This window comes from Dendrobates tinctorius, unplaced genomic scaffold, assembly GCF_039654945.1.
Source record: "Dendrobates tinctorius isolate UK_male_01 unplaced genomic scaffold, ASM3965494v1 ptg000037l, whole genome shotgun sequence".
NCBI classification, from domain to species: domain Eukaryota; kingdom Metazoa; phylum Chordata; class Amphibia; order Anura; family Dendrobatidae; genus Dendrobates; species Dendrobates tinctorius.
The window spans coordinates 31,152,013-31,171,753 of NW_027361705.1; the positions used below are offsets into that span (position 1 = coordinate 31,152,013).

At 42.8% G+C, this 19,741-nt stretch overlaps 1 protein-coding gene and 1 long non-coding RNA gene across 3 annotated transcripts in view; both read left to right on the forward strand.

The window, feature by feature from the left end:
• The first annotated feature begins 167 nt into the window (after positions 1-167).
• LOC141088144 (uncharacterized) lies at positions 168-3,726 on the forward strand. Its single transcript, XR_012231849.1, has 3 exons — positions 168-252; positions 3,054-3,089; positions 3,635-3,726. It is a non-coding gene; the product is annotated as an uncharacterized lncRNA (long non-coding RNA).
• A 10,730-nt stretch (positions 3,727-14,456) lies between these two features.
• Positions 14,457-19,741, forward strand: part of TNNT3 (troponin T3, fast skeletal type) — a 29,029-nt gene continuing 23,744 nt past the window's right edge. For both annotated transcript variants that reach the window (XM_073574044.1, XM_073574042.1), the window contains exon 1: positions 14,457-14,547. In XM_073574044.1, coding sequence (XP_073430145.1) covers positions 14,472-14,547 — 76 coding nt within the window. In that variant the 5' untranslated portion in view covers positions 14,457-14,471. The remainder of the gene's footprint in view (positions 14,548-19,741) is intronic.

Genomic DNA, 19,741 nt, shown 5'->3' on the forward strand with positions numbered 1-19,741 from the left:
ATAATTAGTGCGTAAATTGAGCTCAAACTCAAGTGTGCCCCCTCCCCAATAACCAGTGTTCAGCAGCTGTTCCTACACTTGTCCTGCCCCTTGGACGTGTCCCTCCTCGCCCCCCCATAGACAGTGTCCAATCCTGGTAGGGTGCAGATCACATTTCGGTATAATTGCGAGACATAACCAGGCCGGGGGGTGATTGAAAAGTCTCACAACTGCTCGGGGCCCCCAGTGCTGCTCTCTGCTCTCCTGCCACAGGTAAGAGAAGGGTGAGGTGGGGGGTTGAAGGACACCCCTCCAACATGGGGAAGCACCAGACAGTCTCCATCAATATTTTCTAGATCAGTTATGGTCCTGGATTAAATATAATGGATCAGTAGAAGAGGTGTAGAAAACTGTAATTTCTGGTACAACTCAATGGCCAAGGACAACTACTTCCACTGGCAGACCACCGGTCACAATGGTCACATAGGAAACAAATGACTTAACAGAATATCCATATAATACTTTACTTTATTAGTAAGATCCCACTTTAAATCCCTTCGTGGAGTCACTGTACGAGAAATGCGGAGAGCAGGAATCCAGGCTAAGCCTGAGAATGGCAAGACCGATGCCATTAATCTTACCCTGGCAGTGGTCCAGCATAGTGTTGGGTGCCACCGGAGAGTGCTGCCTAATAAACCTGCCTCCTGTGAATGTCTATCTATCTATCTATCTATCTATCTATCTATCTATCTATCTCTATTTTTTTAATTTATCCATCGATAGAATAACCACAACATTCCAATTCGCATGAAAAACTGCATCAACTATGTAGCAACGTTTCTACCTGCTGATTGGGGCATTTATCAAGGCAGAGACGGTATAAAAATTGCTTCATGGCTGAAGTCATATAATTTTCTTGAATTAGAATGCTTCCATTCTCCTATCTTGATCTATCTATAACAATGTTTTGAATCCATTGAAGGATGACCACCACCAAAAATTGTATTGAAAAGTGATCTTGTGTGTATGTGCGCGCGAGTGGTCTTCTTAAAGAAAATAGACAATGTGCACGAAATTATGGGGTAAACTTAATTTAGTTACACGAGATCTGATATTAGGCTGGGATAAAAGGGTGGTCTTCTTACTGAAGTGGTCTTTTGAAGGTTGTACAAAGCCAGTTGACAATAAGCATGGGGAAAGTGGTCTTCTAATGTCTGATCAGGGAAGGATCCAGAGGCCATGTTCTGACTCTGTGTGTCGTTTATATAAATAATCACATGTATGCCACATACATCAGCCTCAGTAGGGAATGCTGGGGGTGGTAGGTGTTGGGTAGACTTCACAGGACAGGCGCCATTGTTTGTCATCACATGCTCTATTTATTAGTCGGGCATCGCATGGCTAGATGTTTTATGTGACCTAGATGCCAGAGAGGTTGATATTTGGAGAACAGGTTGATTAGAACTAATTGGTTCCAGCTGTCCTTAGTGTCAGGACACTGGAGAGGTGTCACACTGACAAAATGGATCTTCTGGCCTTCAGAGGCCTTGAACCTTCAAGTCAGTTCCTCTAAACCCTTATCTGGAAAGTATACACACCTCAATATGATGGACATACTCCTAAAACACACACCTCCGTGAATACTCATAAAGGCTCATTCACACGTCAGTATTTGGTCAGTGTCTTGCATCAGTGTTTGTATGCCAAAGCCAGGAATGGAACTTACCGAGAAAAATATATAATTGAAAGACTGATGCCTGTTCTTTGTTTTGGAGACACTCCTGGTTTTGGCATACAAATACTGATGAAATACTGATCAAAAATACTGATGTGTGAAAGAGGCCTAACATACACACTTCCTAAATGCAAATGTCTTCTCTACCTACTACTAGGAACAGGGGACTTCTCTATGCATGGACTTTGCCATGAAGCAAAAGCTTCCAATCTTGGCAAACCCAAAGGAAAGCAAAATCCTGGCTGTAAATTATCTAAAAAATGGCCGTACTCTCAGGTCCAAATCACCTTTAAAGGACATTCCCAGAGGTCCTAAAATAGACAAGAATGCCCAGTTGTCTCCAGCCCGCCTCTACCGGCTCATGTAACATCTGAGTCACGCAGGCAGCAGTGCTGGCTTCCCAAGTTTTCCTTACAGGGTGGAAGTCTAAATTAAGCTGTAGAGTCGCACTGCCATCTTGCCTTGCACTAGACAAGTGTCAGGTCCATAGATTAGAGCAAAGGTTCCGTTAGGGATAAAACAAAAAAGATCAGACCCAAATAAAATCAGTAAGTGCTCCATTTAATGGTATGTGACACATAAGGCCTCTTTCACACTTCCGTTTTTTACAATCAGTCACAATCCGCCAGGTTTTGAAAAAAAAACGGATCCTCAAATTTTTTTTGAGGATCCGTTTTTTTCCCATTGACTTGCATTAATGGCGGATTGTGACGGATTGCTGTCCGTTGCATCCGTTTTTTGTGAGGATCCGCCAAAAGTTGCTGTCCGTCACCATCCTCAAAAATTTAAAAACGGAGCTTGTAACGTTTTTTCCTCTGGCGGATCCTGCAAACACTGATTTAACCCGAATTTCTTTCTGGGTGCCGGACAAAAAAAAAAAAAAATCTCTCTCTCTCTCTCTCTCTCTCTCTCTCTCTCTCTCTCTCTCTCTCTCTCTCTCTCTCTCTCTCTGCGATTCCTTTAAATTTCTTCATTTTCAGGATCCGTCTGAAAACGGATCCTGTGCCATCCGTTCACATCAGTTGAGAACGGATCCGCTTGTCCGCCTTTTTGGCGGATTATAACTGATGCAAAAAACTGAAGTGTGAAAGAGGCCTAAGGCATGTGGTGGTCTAGGAAGGTGGGTGATCTCATTGTATTAGTCTACGGATGTAAAACAACTGCAGCAACAATAAATATGGGCAGATGCATAAAATACCTTGCAACAAAGGATCTGCTCGGGTATCCGTCTAGCTACTGTATTAATATGTTTAATATATGTTTTAGAGCAGCCACACGATAAATTGTGGTTAATGGTTCTAAGTTCTCACATTCCTAATGTATTCTGTTTCTTTTTCAGCCGACCAAAAGCCACCATGTCTGACACAGAAGATGTGTAAGTATCTGGAGAACAGAAACCTATAATAGGGCTGGTGTCGGGCTAAAGCTCATATATACCATATGTATCATCTATCTGTCTATTCCTTAAAGACGCTGTTCTGTTTCTCTAAATATATAATCTATCAATACAGTATTTATTTTAGAAGCATATTATTTTAACCTGCATGTAGTGTTGGGATTTATGCCCATAGAAAACACGAATTAAACATTCTGCCATGAGCACTTAGGAGATTTAGTTCACATTTTGGGAATTTTTCATTCTGCCATGAGCACTTAGGAGATTTAGTTCACATTTTGGGAATTTTTCATTCTGCCATGAGCACTTAGGAGATTTAGTTTACGTTTTGGGAATTTTTCATTCTGCCATGAGCACTTAGGAGATTTAGTTCATATTTTGGGAAGATATGTGTGATATAGGTACAACATTTCAAAATAAACAAAAAAAGATTTCATTTTAAAATGTAACATATTTTTCTTCCTCTCTCTTTTTTTTGTCTCCTTTTCTTTGTCATCTGTCTCTTTTTCATCATCATCTATCAGTGAGCAGGTGGAGGGTGAGTAAAGCTCCAAACTCATTTACTTCACATATAACATCCTTACTATTTTGCTCCAGCCAAGATGCATGATTAAATTAAATATGGGGATAATAAATAAGGGTTGGATGAGATCCGCAATCTGGGTCTCCTTTTCAGTTAAATAGAAGATTATTAGTGATGAAGGAACGTGCTTGGATAAGGTGTTATCTGAGCATGCTCTGGTGCTAACCGAGTGAATTCAAAGTGCTCAAAAAATATGTTCGAGTCCCCGCAGCTGCATGTCTCGCAGCTGTTAGACAGCTACATCACATGCAGGGATTGTCTAACAAACAGGCATGTGTTGCAGTTGTCGAACAGCAGCAAAACATGCAGCTGTGGGGACTTGAATATAATATTAGAGCACGCCAAAGTCATTCGGTTAGGACCCGAGCATGCTCAGATAACACCTTATCCAAGCACGTTCGCTCTTCGCTAGAGATGATCTGCAGTCCCCGAGTGCTAGTGTTCTGCTTTACATACTGATAATATCCAGCCGCTGTCAGAGCTGATAACAGCAGGGGGGTATGAGTGTCGGACCCCCACTGTTCTGATATCAATGTCTTATCTAAAAGGACAGGTCATCAATAGCACTGTACTTCAGTCAATGCTATATATACACAAGTGGCAGAGTTGAATTTGTAATTCAGCCCAACAGAGGACTCATTCAGGGGTCAGACATTTTTCTCATACCCAGAAAATAGTCCGGATTTCATCAGGGTTTTTGGTCAATGCCATTTTTCTTACCATCATAGTTTGATCCGAGTTTCACCAGTTTTTCTCAGATAAGAGATAAACAAAAAGAAGACTTTCTCTTAAAGTTTCCTATGTAGCGGTCATAAGAAAACGGTCAAAACTCAGATGGCACCCGAGTGCTGTCTGATTTTTTTTCACGTATCCACAGACTTGCTCCTTGAAAAAATCACGGGCACGTGGACGACCCCATTCACTGCTGTGAGTACACGTGTTATCCGTGAAAACCATAGATAGCGCTGGTATGCAAAAAATGGATGCGTGAATGAGCCGTACGGGTGACAGTAAATTACACCTATGGCATTAGCTTTATGTATGCACCAAAGAGAAGATCAATGACAAACACAACTCTGCTACATCTGTATTTCTCATTTATTTACTGAGATCTGTGTGATGTGAGCGCAAAGGATAACAATGCAAGTTGCTCTTTTGGGGGCAAAAAAGGTACCTGAAGAAATCCACCCACTGCTCAAAATACAACGTTTAGGCAGAGTTATCAAAATCATCCAGAAAAGTGGACGCAATATTTTTTCTCACTTGTCATCTGTAGGCAATCCGTTTTTTTTCCCAGTAGCAGCCATTAATCATTTACAGGGTTATTTATGTTACCGAATTGCAATGTATCTGTAAAAATCGAATATTCCACTGTCTGATTTTTTTATCACACCCATAGACTTGCTTCCGGTAGAAACTAGTGCCTGCCGCGACTTTTTTTTTTCACATGCGGATTTGGTCCATAAAAAAAAAAAAATGTTCATCTGCACGGCCCCATTGATTCGAGCGCTGTCGGATCGTACTCGGACCAAAAAGACGATCATCGGCAGGAGCCCTAAGACTTTGTTCACACGTTACGGCCACGTTGCTTTTTTTTTTCTATCTGTGACAGAACCACATCATGTCAGATGTTTGCATTAACAAAAGTGAGAATTACTGTCCAAAAAACGTTTCACCGATGAATCAGTGTCATCAGGGGGTCAATGGCCCCAAAAGGGCAACTGGTAATGAATTACTGGATGTTTGTACCCCACTACGTACTGATTTTTTTTGCATTAATTACAAACTTTTTTTCTGCTACCCTTAATTCTAACAGCTGCTCCCTTTCTTATTTCCGCCCCTCTCAGATACCCAGATTGATCCCACCACTGACTAATGACTGCTCATCCCTTTTCTTCTTATATAATATGTGCACTTTTGATTTCCGACAATTAACAACTATTTCTCTCTAGCGAGATCACCAGTGTACTCGATGTAAAGGCGCCTGCCATCATTTAGATTTTAGCTGCAGCACAGGTTTCATGCTGTATAACGCACTAACAGGATCTCTACTGCCCCCTGCTGGCCTGTGTGTCAAATAGCCATTATTAATCTTTACATAGGTTCCATGTCGCAGAACACTTTTCTTGCCATGATATTCAACATACTAGAATGAAATGTTTTCCATTTTGACTGCTTTAAGAGGAATTAAGCTAGAAGTATTCATCACATTTTGCCTAGGACGCTGGCTCTGTAGAGGTTAATAGCTACGTGCCAACTTCTCCTTTTAGGTGCAATGGCCGCCATGCTAAGTGCACAGTGATATGATTACACCTCGCTCTTGAGCGGCGTGACATCACTCTGTAGGTGGCCGGGCGAAACGTTTACTTCCTCTTAGGCAGAACTAGTCTATGTTCCTGTTCTTTCTCGTAGTCGTGTTTGTTTTTGTGTCGCTATACGTTTCCGTAGCCGAGGTGACATCTGTCAGTGCTGCTTACGTTGCATGTTTGTCCCTGTTCATATGACTTTTTAATTTTTTTTCATGTCCGCACACAAACAGAAGAATACGAAGAAGGTAAATGGGTGATCTCCTTCTCTTCACCTCCCTGACCACTAAGCCCTAACGCTATAACACTGATTCCCTACAATGTCACTAATGTCACTTACCCCTTCACTTCAAACATGGCCGCCCGCCGCCATGTGCAATATATGCGGTTGATATTGTACAATGGCTCCGCAGTGAAGGAGACACACGCCGCCGGTTGCCCGTTTAACATATATAACCGGACACTCAATATCAATGGCTTCTATCTGACACCCGGACGTTAGTCGCTTTTATAAGCGTGCAGTGTATTTGACCTCCTGAAATCCTCAGTTCCACTCAAACGATATCATAATGTCATTTATGGGTTTTCGGTTTTCCCCAAATTATTGGTCGTTGCGCTCGATGAAGGTGAGTCATCATCACCCGATATAAGAAATAGAATACAGAATTATACTCACAGATACGGTGATCCCCAGTGTCTTGGCATGGCATAGCTATTAATGTCTGTCCCATGGCGTTATTGCCTTCCTCTGGATCGTTAGGCTATAGGTTGAACTCGAAGGGCTTAAGTTTACCGCAAACCTTAAAAGCTATAAAACTATGGTTCAGACAGAAATTTGGGGATTTAAGCACTACTTGACTGACGCAGGATATGAACACACAAAAAACCCAAAACAAATCATGGGCAAAAGCTCTTATTGTAATAATTGAACACAACAGGGAAATAGTTTAAATTGCCAAAATTACACATATTATTATGCACAATATGCTACAGATAAAATGTCCACAATATTCATACAACATATCAGGAAGACTGCAATCCAAACAGGGAGCCATATTGCAAATGTGCCCAATAATCCAATAAATTAGACCTATAGAATATCATTATACACAAGCATAGCCTGTAATTAAATAAAACAACAATTACAGCTTACTGCTAGATGATAAAAATACTATGTCCGCATGTGCTTAAATAATGTGCAACAAAGTAAGTATATGACCGTATTCACATGAAAACAACCTTTAGTCTCTATCAGGCATAGCCTGTGTACAAATGCATTGGAGTGCTGTTTCCAATCAGTCTACCAGTGATTATGTATACACACAGCACCTTGCGGGCAATCACTCAATGAACCCAATGATCCATTAAGAGATAAGCATATCTATAACATCAGAAGAAACTCCTACGGGCACTTACATGAGATATAGTGGTCGCGCTGGCTTCCCCGTCGCCCCAACGCGCGTTTTGCTTCTTCGTCAGGAGAATATGGTTTGCAGACTTCAAGATTATTGTTATGTAAAAAAGATCTGACACTGTTAAAAATGCCAGTTTTTGCCTTTACTTAATCCCCTCTGCTTCCCTGAGTATAACGCATTTTATTTTTTTTTTAAATCGCCTTACGGTTCCAGAGATATGTGCCTTTTTATTTAGTATACACTTTTATGGCCTTTTCCAAGGAGGTGTGGCTCAGAGAGCAGTGTTAAGATACGCCCCCAGGGAACCTGGTGAGCCACGCCCCCATGGAACCCAGGGAGCCATGCCCCCATGGAACTCGGTAAAGACTATAAATATAAGCACTGAATAGAAAGGACCGTATCTCTAAAACCGTATGGCGGATTAAAAAAAAAAAGGCATACTCAGGGGAAGCAGATGGTATAAATTAAAAGGAAAAACTGCCACTTTTGATCTTTTGATATATCCTCTTTAAAAGAGTAACCCGGTTTCGCTCATTTCCACATCAGGAGATGAGCAGGATCGATTACACATGTCACATGGCAGGTATCGTAAACCGATCCCAAAAATTTCAAAACCTATATTTGTTTCTCATAACACCCAATCGCAAAGCAGCTTTGATTTAACAAGATCTATTTTCCCAACAATGAAACCTAGTATCTGGTTGTGTCGGAAAACAAAGACCAATTTTCTTTTAGACAGTTTTGCTGAAAGAACAAAGTTCCATCTACTTGAATAATGGAAATTTAGAAGCACCGGTCAATGCAATTCACTTCTCCATAGTTTATTAAATTGGCGGAGGTTGAGACTGTAGTGTCTCATCGGTCATCCCAATTACATGCCATAGGAAGTGGTATGGAAGATAAAATGCCGCACTCAACAGCATGTGAACATTATGGGAGCGCTAGGTATCGGACCCCCACCGATCTGCTACCTATGACCCCTCTTTAGTCATCAATATCAAAGTAGTGGTCGGTCCCTTTAAGGAGAAAACCCTTCTACTTCTAAAAGCCTAAAGAGCATTATGACATCAGGAGCGATGGAGGATTAATACAGCATGAACATGTTTTATATCTATTGACATTTTGTTTCTTATAACAAGAGATGTATAATGATCAGGTCCAATGTAAAAACTCCTGATTAGACCGCGTGCATGTCAGTGTGTCTGTATGTAGCTACATGGAATTGTCTCTGTACAGTCACAGGTATGGATGTGCTGGAGGAGAGAACATTCATGTTTCCTGTTATTTGGTGTGTCGTGCGTTACCGTCACATATGGCTATGGTGTCTCCTTTCTGTGGTGCACTGCAGCTGTGACTTCTTCTGTGCTCCATAGGTCCTTGCTGCCTGCTAATGTGATTTGCTTTGTCTGTTTTCTTGCCTCCTCTCCCTGCTCTTGCCGCAATGTTATAATGTCTGGCAGAAGAAACACAAGAAGGTATGTCTTAGTGTCCTGTACTCAGTAATGTGTGGGGTAAATTTGCAAATTGAATCATGTTATGTATATTAGAAGTAGAGCTATAGAGGGTGCAGAGGTAGCGGTCACCCCTATGCCCTGGTGCAGAGGTAGTGGTCACCCCTACAGTGATGGCCAAAAGTATTGACACCCCTGCAATTCTGTCAGATAATACTCAGTTTCTTCCTGAAAATGATTGCAAACACAAATTCTTTGGTATTATTATCTTCATTTAATTTGTCTTAAATGAAAAAAACACAAAAGAGAATGAAGCAAAACATTGATCATTTCACACAAAACTCCAAAAATGGGCCAGACAAAAGTATTGGCACCCTCAGCCTAATACTTGGTTGCACAACCTTTAGTCAAAATAACTGCGACCAACCGCTTCCGGTAACCATCAATGAGTTTCTTACAATGCTCTGCTGGAATTTTAGACCATTCTTCTTTGGCAAACTGCTCCAGGTCCCTGATATTAGAAGGGTGCCTTCTCCAAACTGCCATTTTTAGATCTCTCCACAGGTGTTCTATGGGATTCAGGTCTGGACTCATTGCTGGCCACCTTAGAAGTCTCCAGTGCTTTCTCTCAAACCATTTTCTAGTGCTTTTTGAAGTGTGTTTTGGGTCATTGTCCTGTTGGAAGACCCATGACTTCTGAGGGAGACCCAGCTTTTTCACACTGGACCCTACATTATGCTGCAAAATTTGTTGGTAGTCTTCAGACTTCATAATGCCATGCACACGGTCAAGGAGTCCAGTGCCAGAGGCAGCCAAGCAACCCCAAAACATCAGGGAACCTCCGCCATGTTTGACTGTAGGGACCGTGTTCTTTTCTTTGAATGCCTCTTTTTTTCTCCTGTAAACTCTATGTTGATGCCTTTGCCCAAAAAGCTCTACTTTTGTCTCATCTGACCAGAGAACAGTCTTCCAAAATGTTTTAAGCTTTTTCAGGTAAGTTTTGGCAAACTCCAGCCTGGCTTTTTTATGTCTCGGGGTAAGAAGTGGGGTCTTCCTGGGTCTCCTACCATACAGTCCCTTTTCAATCAGACGCCGACGGATAGTACGGGTAGACACTGTTGTACCCTCGGACTGCAGGGCAGCTTGAACTTGTTTGGATGTTAGTCGAGGTTCTTTATCCAAAATCCGCACAATCTTGCGTTGAAATCTCTTGTCAATTTTTCTTTTACGTCCACATCTAGGGAGGTTAGCCACAGTGCCATGGGCTTTAAACTTCTTGATGACACTGCGCACGGTAGACACAGGAACATTCTGGTCTTTGGAGATGGACTTGTAGCCTTGAGATTGCTCATGCTTCCTCACAATTTGGTTTCTCAAGTCCTCAGACAGTTCTTTGGTCTTCTTTCTTTTCTCCATGCTCAATGTGGTACACACAAGGACACAGGACAGAGGTTAAGTCAACTTTAATCCATGTCAACTGGCTGCAAGTGTGATTTAGTTATTGCGAACACCTGTTAGGTGCCACAGGTAAGTTACAGGTGCTGTTAATTACACAAATTAGAGAAGCATCACATGATTTTTCGAACAGTGCCAATACTTTTGTCCACCCTCTTTTTTATGTTTGGTGTGGAATTATATCCAATTTGGCTTTAGGACAATTCTTTTTGTGTTTTTTCATTGAAGACAAATTAAATGAAGATAATAATACCAAAGAATTTGTGTTTGCAATCATTTTCAGGAAGAAACTGAGTATTATCTGACAGAATTGCAGAGGTGTCAATACTTTTGGCCAACACTGTATGCCCTGGTGCAGAGGTAGTGGTCACCCCTATGCCCTAGTGCAGAGGTAACGGTCACCCCTATGCCCTGGTGCAGAGTCAGTGGTTACCCCTATGCCTTAGTGCAGAGGTAACGGTCACCCCTATGCCCTGGTGCAGAGGTAGCAGTCACCCCTATGCCCTGATGCAGAGGTAGTGGTCACCCCTATGCCCTGGTGCAGAGGTAGTGGTCATAGAATCATAGAATCATAGAATCATAGAATCGTAGAGTTGGAAGGGACCTCCTGGGCCATCTGATCCAACCCCCTGCTCAAAGCAGGATTCGCTAAATCATCCCAGTCAGATATCTGTCCAGCCTCTGTTTGAAGACTTCCATTGAAGGAGAACTCACCACTTCTCGTGGCAGCCTGTTCCACTCATTGATCACTCTAACTGTCAAAAAGTTTTTTCTAATATCTAATCTGTGTCTCCTCCCATTCAGTTTCATCCCATTGCTTCTAGTCTTTCCTTGTGCAAATGAGAATAAAGTTGATCCTTCTACAATGTGACAGCCCTTTAGATATTTGTAGACAGCTATTAAGTCTCCTCTCAGTCTTCTCTTTTGCAAACTAAACATTCCCAAATCCTGCAACCTTTCCTCATAAGACAGGGTTTGCAGACCGGTCACCATTCTGGTCGCTCTTTTCTGAACTTGCTCCAGTTTGTTGATGTCTTTTTTAAAATGTGGTGCCCAAAACTGGACACAATATTCCAGATGAGGTCTGACCAAAGAGGAGTAGAGGGAAATAATGACTTCACGTGATCTAGACTGTATGCTTCTGTTAATACATCCTAGAATTGCATTTGCCTTTTTTGCTGCTGCATCACACTGTTGACTCATATTCAGTCTGTGATCTATTAGTATACCCAAGTCTTTTTCACATGTGCTGTCACTTAGCCCTATTCCTCTCATTCTATATATGCTTTTTCCATTTTTATTGCCCAGATGTAGTACTTTGCATTTCTCCCTGTTAAAAACCATTCTGTTAGTTGCTGCCCACTTCTCCAGTTTATTTAAATCTTTTTGAATCCTCTCTCTCTCTCTTCTCTAGTATTAGCTATCCCTCCTAGCTTTGTGTCATCAGCAAATTTACCCCTATGCCCTAGTGCAGAGGTAACGGTCACCCCTATGCCCTGATGCAGAGGTAACGGTCACCCCTATGCCCTAGTGCAGAGGTAACGGTCACCCCTATGCCCTGGTGCAGAGGTAGTGGTCACCCCTATGCCCTGGTGCAGAGGTAGTGGTCACCCCTATGCCCTGGTGCAGAGGTAGTGGTCACCCCTATGCCCTGGTGCAGAGGTAGTGGTCACCCCTATGCCCTAGTGCAGAGGTAACGGTCACCCCTATGCCCTGGTGCAGAGGTAGTGGTCACCCCTATGCCCTAGTGCAGAGGTAACGGTCACCCCTATGCCCTGGTGCAGAGGTAGCAGTCACCCCTATGCCCTGATGCAGAGGTAGTGGTCACCCATATGCCCTGGTGCAGAGGTAGTGGTCACCCCTATGCCCTAGTGCAGAGGTAACGGTCACCCCTATGCCCTGGTGCAGAGGTAGCAGTCACCCCTATGCCCTGATGCAGAGGTAACGGTCACCCCTATGCCCTAGTGCAGAGGTAACGGTCACCCCTATGCCCTGGTGCAGAGGTAGTGGTTACCCCTATGCCCTGGTGCAGAGGTAGTGGTTACCCCTATGCCCTGGTGCAGAGGTAGTGGTCACCCCTATGTCCTGGTGCAGAGGTAACAGTCACCCCTATGTCCTGATGCAGAGGCAGCAGTCACCCCTATGCCCTGGTGCAGAGGTAGCGGTCACCCCTATGCCCTGGTGCAGAGGTAGCGGTCACCCCTATGCCCTGGTGCAGCGGTAACGGTCACCCCTATGCCCTGGTGCAGAGGTAACGGTCACCCCTATGCCCTGGTGCAGAGGTAGCGGTCACCCCTATGCCCTGGTGCAGAGGTAGCGGTCACCCCTATGTCCTGGTGCAGAGGTAGCGGTCACCCCTATGTCCTGGTGCAGAGGTAGCGGTCACCCCATGCCCTGGTGCAGAGGTAGCGGTCACCCCTATGCCCTAGTGCAGAGGTAGCGGTCACCCCTATGTCCTGGTGCAGGGGTAGCGGTCACCCCTATGTCCTGGTGCAGAGGTAGCGGTCACCCCATGCCCTCGTGCAGAGGTAGCGGTCACCCCATGCCCTGGTGCAGAGGTAGTGGTCACCCCTATGCCGTGGTGCAGATGTAGCGGTCACCTCTATGCCCTAGTGTCTAAGGTCCTAAAGGCTCTTGTGTTGTATAAGAGGACACTATAAATGGTATCTGATAGGTGAGGTCACGGTGATCTTGTCAGATTTTGGCATATAGGTCCTGGAGCTTTAAAAAGAACTTGTTACTTGCCATAAATGATTTTTTTTTTCTCTTGGTGTAAATGTTGCTGTTCTCCTGAATCTGGAGTTTTTCTGCTTTTGTTCTTCCTTCTCTCCATTTCTGCGTTATGGACCCCTCTTTCTTGTAAAGAAATCTGCTCTTATTTAGTCAAGTGGGCGTGACCATCACTTTTCTCTTTGGGAGTATTTTGAGGACCACACCCAGATGGCTAAACAGACTAGATTTATATACAAGGAGGAGGAGGAGGCCAAGTCTTAAAAACAGAAAACCACAGGGCTAAAATATAAAGATTAACAGATTTAGGAGAACAGTGGCACTTACACCAAGTAAGAAAAATAAAATTCATATTTAGAACAAGTGACATGCCTAGTCCTTATTAGGGTACACATCTGCTTCCTACTTACACTTATTATTGTGAACAGATTAATGTATAACAGGTAAATGTATATGTTATCTGCAAACAAGATTAATGATTATATATTGATTTACCCGATACTGAAAATAATTTCATACTTTTCATTTAAGAGGGTATTAGAGGTTACCTTTGGTTATACAATAGTCAACATACAATGGCATTTCCTTTTGAAATAAACAGGGAAAGGTACAAAAGTCTAATGGGGTTTATGAGATTGGAAAAAAAAGAGTTTCTTGCCAGAAAACAGCACCACCTGTGTCCAGGTCTGGTATTGCATTTAAAGGGGATCTCCAAGAATGTAATAAAATAGCCTCCTTTACATAATTCAAATGGAAGCCCATCCTAGTCACATGTCAGGACAGGCTGCAGTTTGCAGAAACACTGCTCCCTAGACCTGTGTCTCTACTGACAGAGGAGCTCATTGTAAGCACACAAACCAGAGAGCTGCTGGAGATGGGCTGTAACAGGAGAAGAAATACATTTTTTCTTTGGCTAACTGAGCACAAATATTTTCGTTCCTCTAGCATCAGTCCTCCATGAGCAGTCAGCCGAGAAGATTTATTTCTTCTCTCGCCTTCTCTGGCAGCTCACCGGAAGGTGTGCTTACAAGACAGCTATGTCAGTTGAGACACAGGTCTCGGGAGCTGTGTTTCTTTAGACTGCAGCCCGTCCTGACACCTGAATTTGAATTGCGTGATGGGGTGATTTTATTATACACCTCGGAACCTCTTCAAGTGAATGCGGCAGAACTGTAATAGCAAACACAATCACCGAATAAGAATGGAGCCATTTCTGGAAAAAAACCCAAAACACTTTTTTCAAATCTCATACTTTTCTTTAAATCTTAAGTCTTGAAAAGGAGGCTCAGAGTGCTCAGTATCACAATGTATATTGAATAATGACTAGACTGTCAGACACATCAAGTGTACAGGTCACTGTGTGCTCTGTGCTAGAGCTCTGCATCCCTCTGTGTTATGTAATGTTGCAGCTTAAGGTCCTGATGGCTCATTTGTCTTTTTTTCCCTTTGTCTTTTATCCCTCTCTTCTTAATGAACCAATTGAAGAACCCCAAGAAGGTATGTGATCTGTTCATCATTCCCACCTACAAATAGGAGGTGACCCCCAGAGCCCACTTTTTTCATATCTCCAAATCAGTATCTGTAAAAATAAGTAAAGTGACAGCAGGGTAACCCAAAACTCATCTGTAAATCATGCGAATTCTGGATTTTGGCAGAGTTTATTTAAATACAGTCAGGTGGCTGCCACCAGTGGTCCTAGATAATTAGCGCTCAGGGATGGGACGTGCTTGCTGGTATCTGTGCTGCATGAGGCACGCTGTGACCTGGAGATCATGTGGTGATATGATGTCTACATCTTGGAGCAAGTGCTCTCTTGTCAAAATACCAGCTCTGAGGATGAGTATGGCTTGGTGATTGTTACGATTAATAATAGGAGCAAAGACCGTGCCCGCGTTTAGCCTTATTCAGGAGGGCACGACACGCCCCTTCTAGAGCTTCTACTGTCCCAGATTTACACCCCATGGCACTCTAAATCTGTCTCAGTAGGACCAAGGAGAGCGGTGATCCGATCTAGGCATACAGACCGGACAGTAAGGGGTCTTCTTACCATGTAGAGTATTGGCACTAGGATATGCCATCACTTTGTGATCGATAGAGGTCCAACTGCTTAGACCCTCACCGATCCTGAGATTGAAGGAGGTGTAGCACTGTGTCCCCTTCACGATTTTTCTCACCACCCACCTGTTCGGCAGAATGCATTTCAAGCAAATGAAACCAGCTGCGTCTCATTGCACAGCGAGGTGGTCCTGACCACCAACATGCAGGACAAATTAAAATGCATAACTTCAGTACTGGACAACCTTTTCTTTTCTCAGGACCACTGGGGATCTGATATCTGTTGGATCCCACAGATCATAAATTGATGACCTATGCTAACAATATCCATCACTTTACCATGGCAAGACCTCTTAAAAGGGAATCTGTTAGAAGGTTTTTGCCAGCTAATCTGAGAGCTGCTTAAAGTAGAGACAGAAACCCTGATTGCAGCGATGTGTCACTTACTGGGCTGCTTGCTATAGTTTTGATAATCGCTGTTTATAAGCAGGAGATTCTCCATAGAGGACTAGTAAACCTGCTGCCATGTAGTCCTCCATATTCATGAGCTCAGTATAACCCCATTCCCACCAATGATTGGCAGCTTTCTGCCTATACACAGTGTACACAGAAATCTGCCAATCAGTGGTGTTGGTGGGGTTATACAGAGCTCAGCATTCAGAGGACTGCAAGATCTGCAGAAAACAAAACAGCAATTTTAATGAAAACTGCAGTAAGCAGCCCAGTAAGTGATACATCGCTGGAACCAGTGTCTCTGCTGCAACATCATGCTGCTCTCAGTTAGGGTAGCAAAATACTTTTGACAGATTCCCTTTAAACACCTAAGTCTATCTCAAGAATGCCTGCTGGCACATTCGCACATGCCTCTTTTTGCAGTATGTTTTTTTTTTAAATTAATCATGATGGATCTCTGGATGGATTAAGGATAAAATTAAAAGGATCATCGGTCCCATCATGATCAATTGGCATTATTTTTTTTGTAATCATTCAGATAAATAAATTGATGTTAGGATGAGATTTTGAGCAAATAGAAATACTGCAAACAAATGTAAGTGTGAAACCAGCCAGTAATGACTGTGACTTCAGCATGAAAATCTAAAAATTGCAGCTCAATCAATGCATTTTTTTTACGACAGCAATGATGATCTGCCTTTTCTTATAATGCTGCCTATTATTATGCATTGGCTTTTATGTTGCACTTTCTTCTTTCTTCTACCTGCCTTGCTTTCTAACCTTTGACTACCTGTACCCCCAAATCTTTGCTTTTGCATTACTGCTTGAACTATGTTGCCTTGCCGCTTAAGAAGAAGAACCTGAAGTTGAGGAGGTAGCCATTCAAGAAGAGGAAAGTTATCAGGTGGCTGAGGAGGAAGGTAAGAGGAACCATTAACTGACCTTCCTCAATATTTCACCTACGGCCTCCAACAAGGTCTCTTTAAAACGAGTCGGTATCACTGGTTCCTACTGATCTGGCGATTCTGAATGCAGGAATTGGTTGGTAATCAGTGCATATTGATATGTAATGTCTGCCTACGCCTGTGTCAATGCCGATTTTGCATGGCAATTGCCTATGTCAGCAATGCTGAGACGTTACGTTGACGTTTAGCAAAGTCCTCACCTACTTCTCGAGAGAAGTTTTTGCACTTCACGGTTAAAGAACACCAAACACCCTGCCAGAAAAGAGTGTGATCCGGTCAGAAGTTCTGTGCATGAGAAGCCTGATGGTCTGCAATACATAACTGGTTGGTTAAGAAGTTGCTTTTTCACGTAGGAGAACAGGAGATAAGTGAGCTAACGATTTCTTTTCACTTACAGAACACGGAGAAGAATACGATGGTATTTTATTTATTTCCACTTTTTTTTTTCCATTTCTTCCCAATGGATGTAAAGCCTCTCCCCATTTTCCATATGTTTGCAGGCTGGGCCAAGACTGTTGGTCAGTGGTAGGCAATCATAGTATTTCAGGAGCTTCATGACGAGGCATGGTTCCTACCATCAGTGTCTCAAGTTCTTAAATGGGTAAAACTGCAAAGTGCCCGTAAAAAAACAAAACAACTTTGCAATTTTCATCTGATCAAAAATCCTCTCCATTCTGAAGAATGGAGGAATTTTTAGTTGTATACTGTATAGCTTTTTACCTTAATCACCGGCCACTCGATGGTCCCAGAGTGGCCAGTTTCCTACTGAAGGTAAGGAGCTTGCAGCACTACAGGCTCTATGCTTTAGAGTTTGTTTGCTCCACACTGAAGCTGGCCAGATCAATAGATCAAACCTGCTTCAGTCCCCTTGCACTTCTCCCATGCTGCAGAGGTAACGTTACCTCTGCTAGCAGCCTTGGAGATCGTTAACGCTCAATCTTCAGCAGCAAACCACCGCCTTAAGGCAAACAGGAAGCTGATAGCCTGGACAGGGGCACTCCTGAAGATACAACCCCTTTAATATGACCAATAGATTATATAAACTTAGATATGAATATGAGAGACTAAATTAGATATGAATATAAAAGGGTTTTATGGGGATCTAGTGTTGCCTACCTCTGACATGAAACTGGAACAGACATGATAATTACTCAGTCACTTCAAATTCATTCTCAGGAAAGGATTTGAAACATGTGGGCCTAATGATACAACTGAAAGCACCACTGTCACTATCAGCTGTATCCTAAGCTTGGTATCTAGCTTAAAAGGACACGAGAGATCAGGATTGTTGGGATACCCTGTCAGTCATCTGCTTCCAGCCACTTATCATAACTCAGAAGAAGCCTGGGTATCCTGACTGGGTGAGAGAATCTTCTTATATGGTCCTCCTCCCAATGTTCTCCCTTCAAGTCCTTTTCAGATAAATGCCAGGCACAGTGTATGGCCCCATATGACTGAGGCATTTCAAGATTGTATCAGGAGATGTGACCTTATTTAAATCTTTATAGGCAACTTCACAAATATTAAACCATATTCACTAACACAATTCTATGTCTGTTCCAGAAGGTTTGGCTCATCCTAGTATTCATTTTTGACCTCCCTCTATTTATTAACTAAACATATTTTCCCCCCTTTCCCTTTCATTTGAATTGATGGATAGATCTGCAGATGTCGCATGGTTTCTTCTTCCCTCTACTTCCAACAGCCTAATCTCCTGTGTTTTCTGGACATGAAGCCCATGTATACCCTCTTGTTGGCCTAAAGTCTCTCCTCCGTTTTCCATATCTTCTCTTTCTTACCTTTTCTCTATCTTTTCTTGTCTGCCTGTCTCCCTATTTCTACCTTGAACATGGAAAAGATAAAACTTTTATTGAACCAAAAACCCCAACCTATTGATATTCTCCAAAGGTGTACCTTTTGACTGCTTTTCCAACAAAATGCAATATTAGCCTTGTATCCTTGCAAGCTCCATTCTCCGATCCAATGGTGCAAAGAAATCTAATCTATCCTCTTGCAGACCTTTTTTTCCCCTTTGTGCACAGCTCCAACTGTCTAAGTGACGCCACCTAAGTGTCCGGCACCATGCAGTGTTCGTGTGCTGCAATTATTTTACCGTAATTTGCCACTTATATTTTGGTTGAAACTTTATTTTTTAAACATGAAAACAGTATGTGGAAAAAAAACGTGTTTAATATGTAAAAACAGCGCTGCAAAAAAAATAAAAAATTGGCAATGCCATGTAGTTTGGCTGCACAGCACACTATGGTGAGTATAAATGTGACCGCGTTACGACCTCTGAACTATATGAAGCTGTGGGATAGCACCACTTGACGTCTGTCCATATGCCTCCCATTTACATACAGTAAGTACGGTATTTTTTATTGAAGCACTTTACATCTCTCGGCTTTGATGCATTTGCATGCAGCTCTTTATTGCTGTCATCCATCTTCTGCCTATAAGAATTTCCATTCTCCTATCTTCTTGCACCATTGTGCTCTTATCTGTGTTTGGCTGCACTCTATTCTGTTATAGCTGCATGCAGCTCCTCTCTCCTATTCATCTACATTTTGACTCTCTAATTCATCTCCATGAACCTTCACATTCTTATCTGTATACGGCTGATCTTTCCCATGTACATGTTCTCTGCTGTTTATTTCTCGCAAAAGAACGGCTGCATATAATACTCTATTTGAGAATGTTAATCAGACATTATAAGTCTTCACCATTAGGCACATATATGCAACATACCAAATCACCCAGTTCACAATTGCATATTAGGCGATCCACATCCCAGCTTTAAATGCCAAGAAAACAATGCCTGTCTGCCGGGAAGAGGCTAACATATGCAGGGAATAGAAGGCAGAGGTGAAGATGCCAAACAGCGGGACAAATCCTGGAAGTCTGGCTGTTTCCGCAGATATTGGCAGGCTGGTGCCGCAAAGAGTAACAAGGATCCAGAGATCAGGAATCAGCCGCGCAGGGCCAGGGGCCGGTGGCGTCCCTGGTTACGCGGCAGGAAAAAAATGGCCGATGAAGAACTGACTGATGTGTGACTTCACTTTGCTACGGACTGCGTGAGAGGACAAAAGAGCTCCCAATGCGTTTCTATCTGCCTGTTCTTCCAAACTTTCATCCACTCTACTACTTGTAGCTCTATCCTCCAATTTATCTGCTTGTAGTTTCACTCGCTAATCTATTTTTCTGTAGCTCCACTCTTC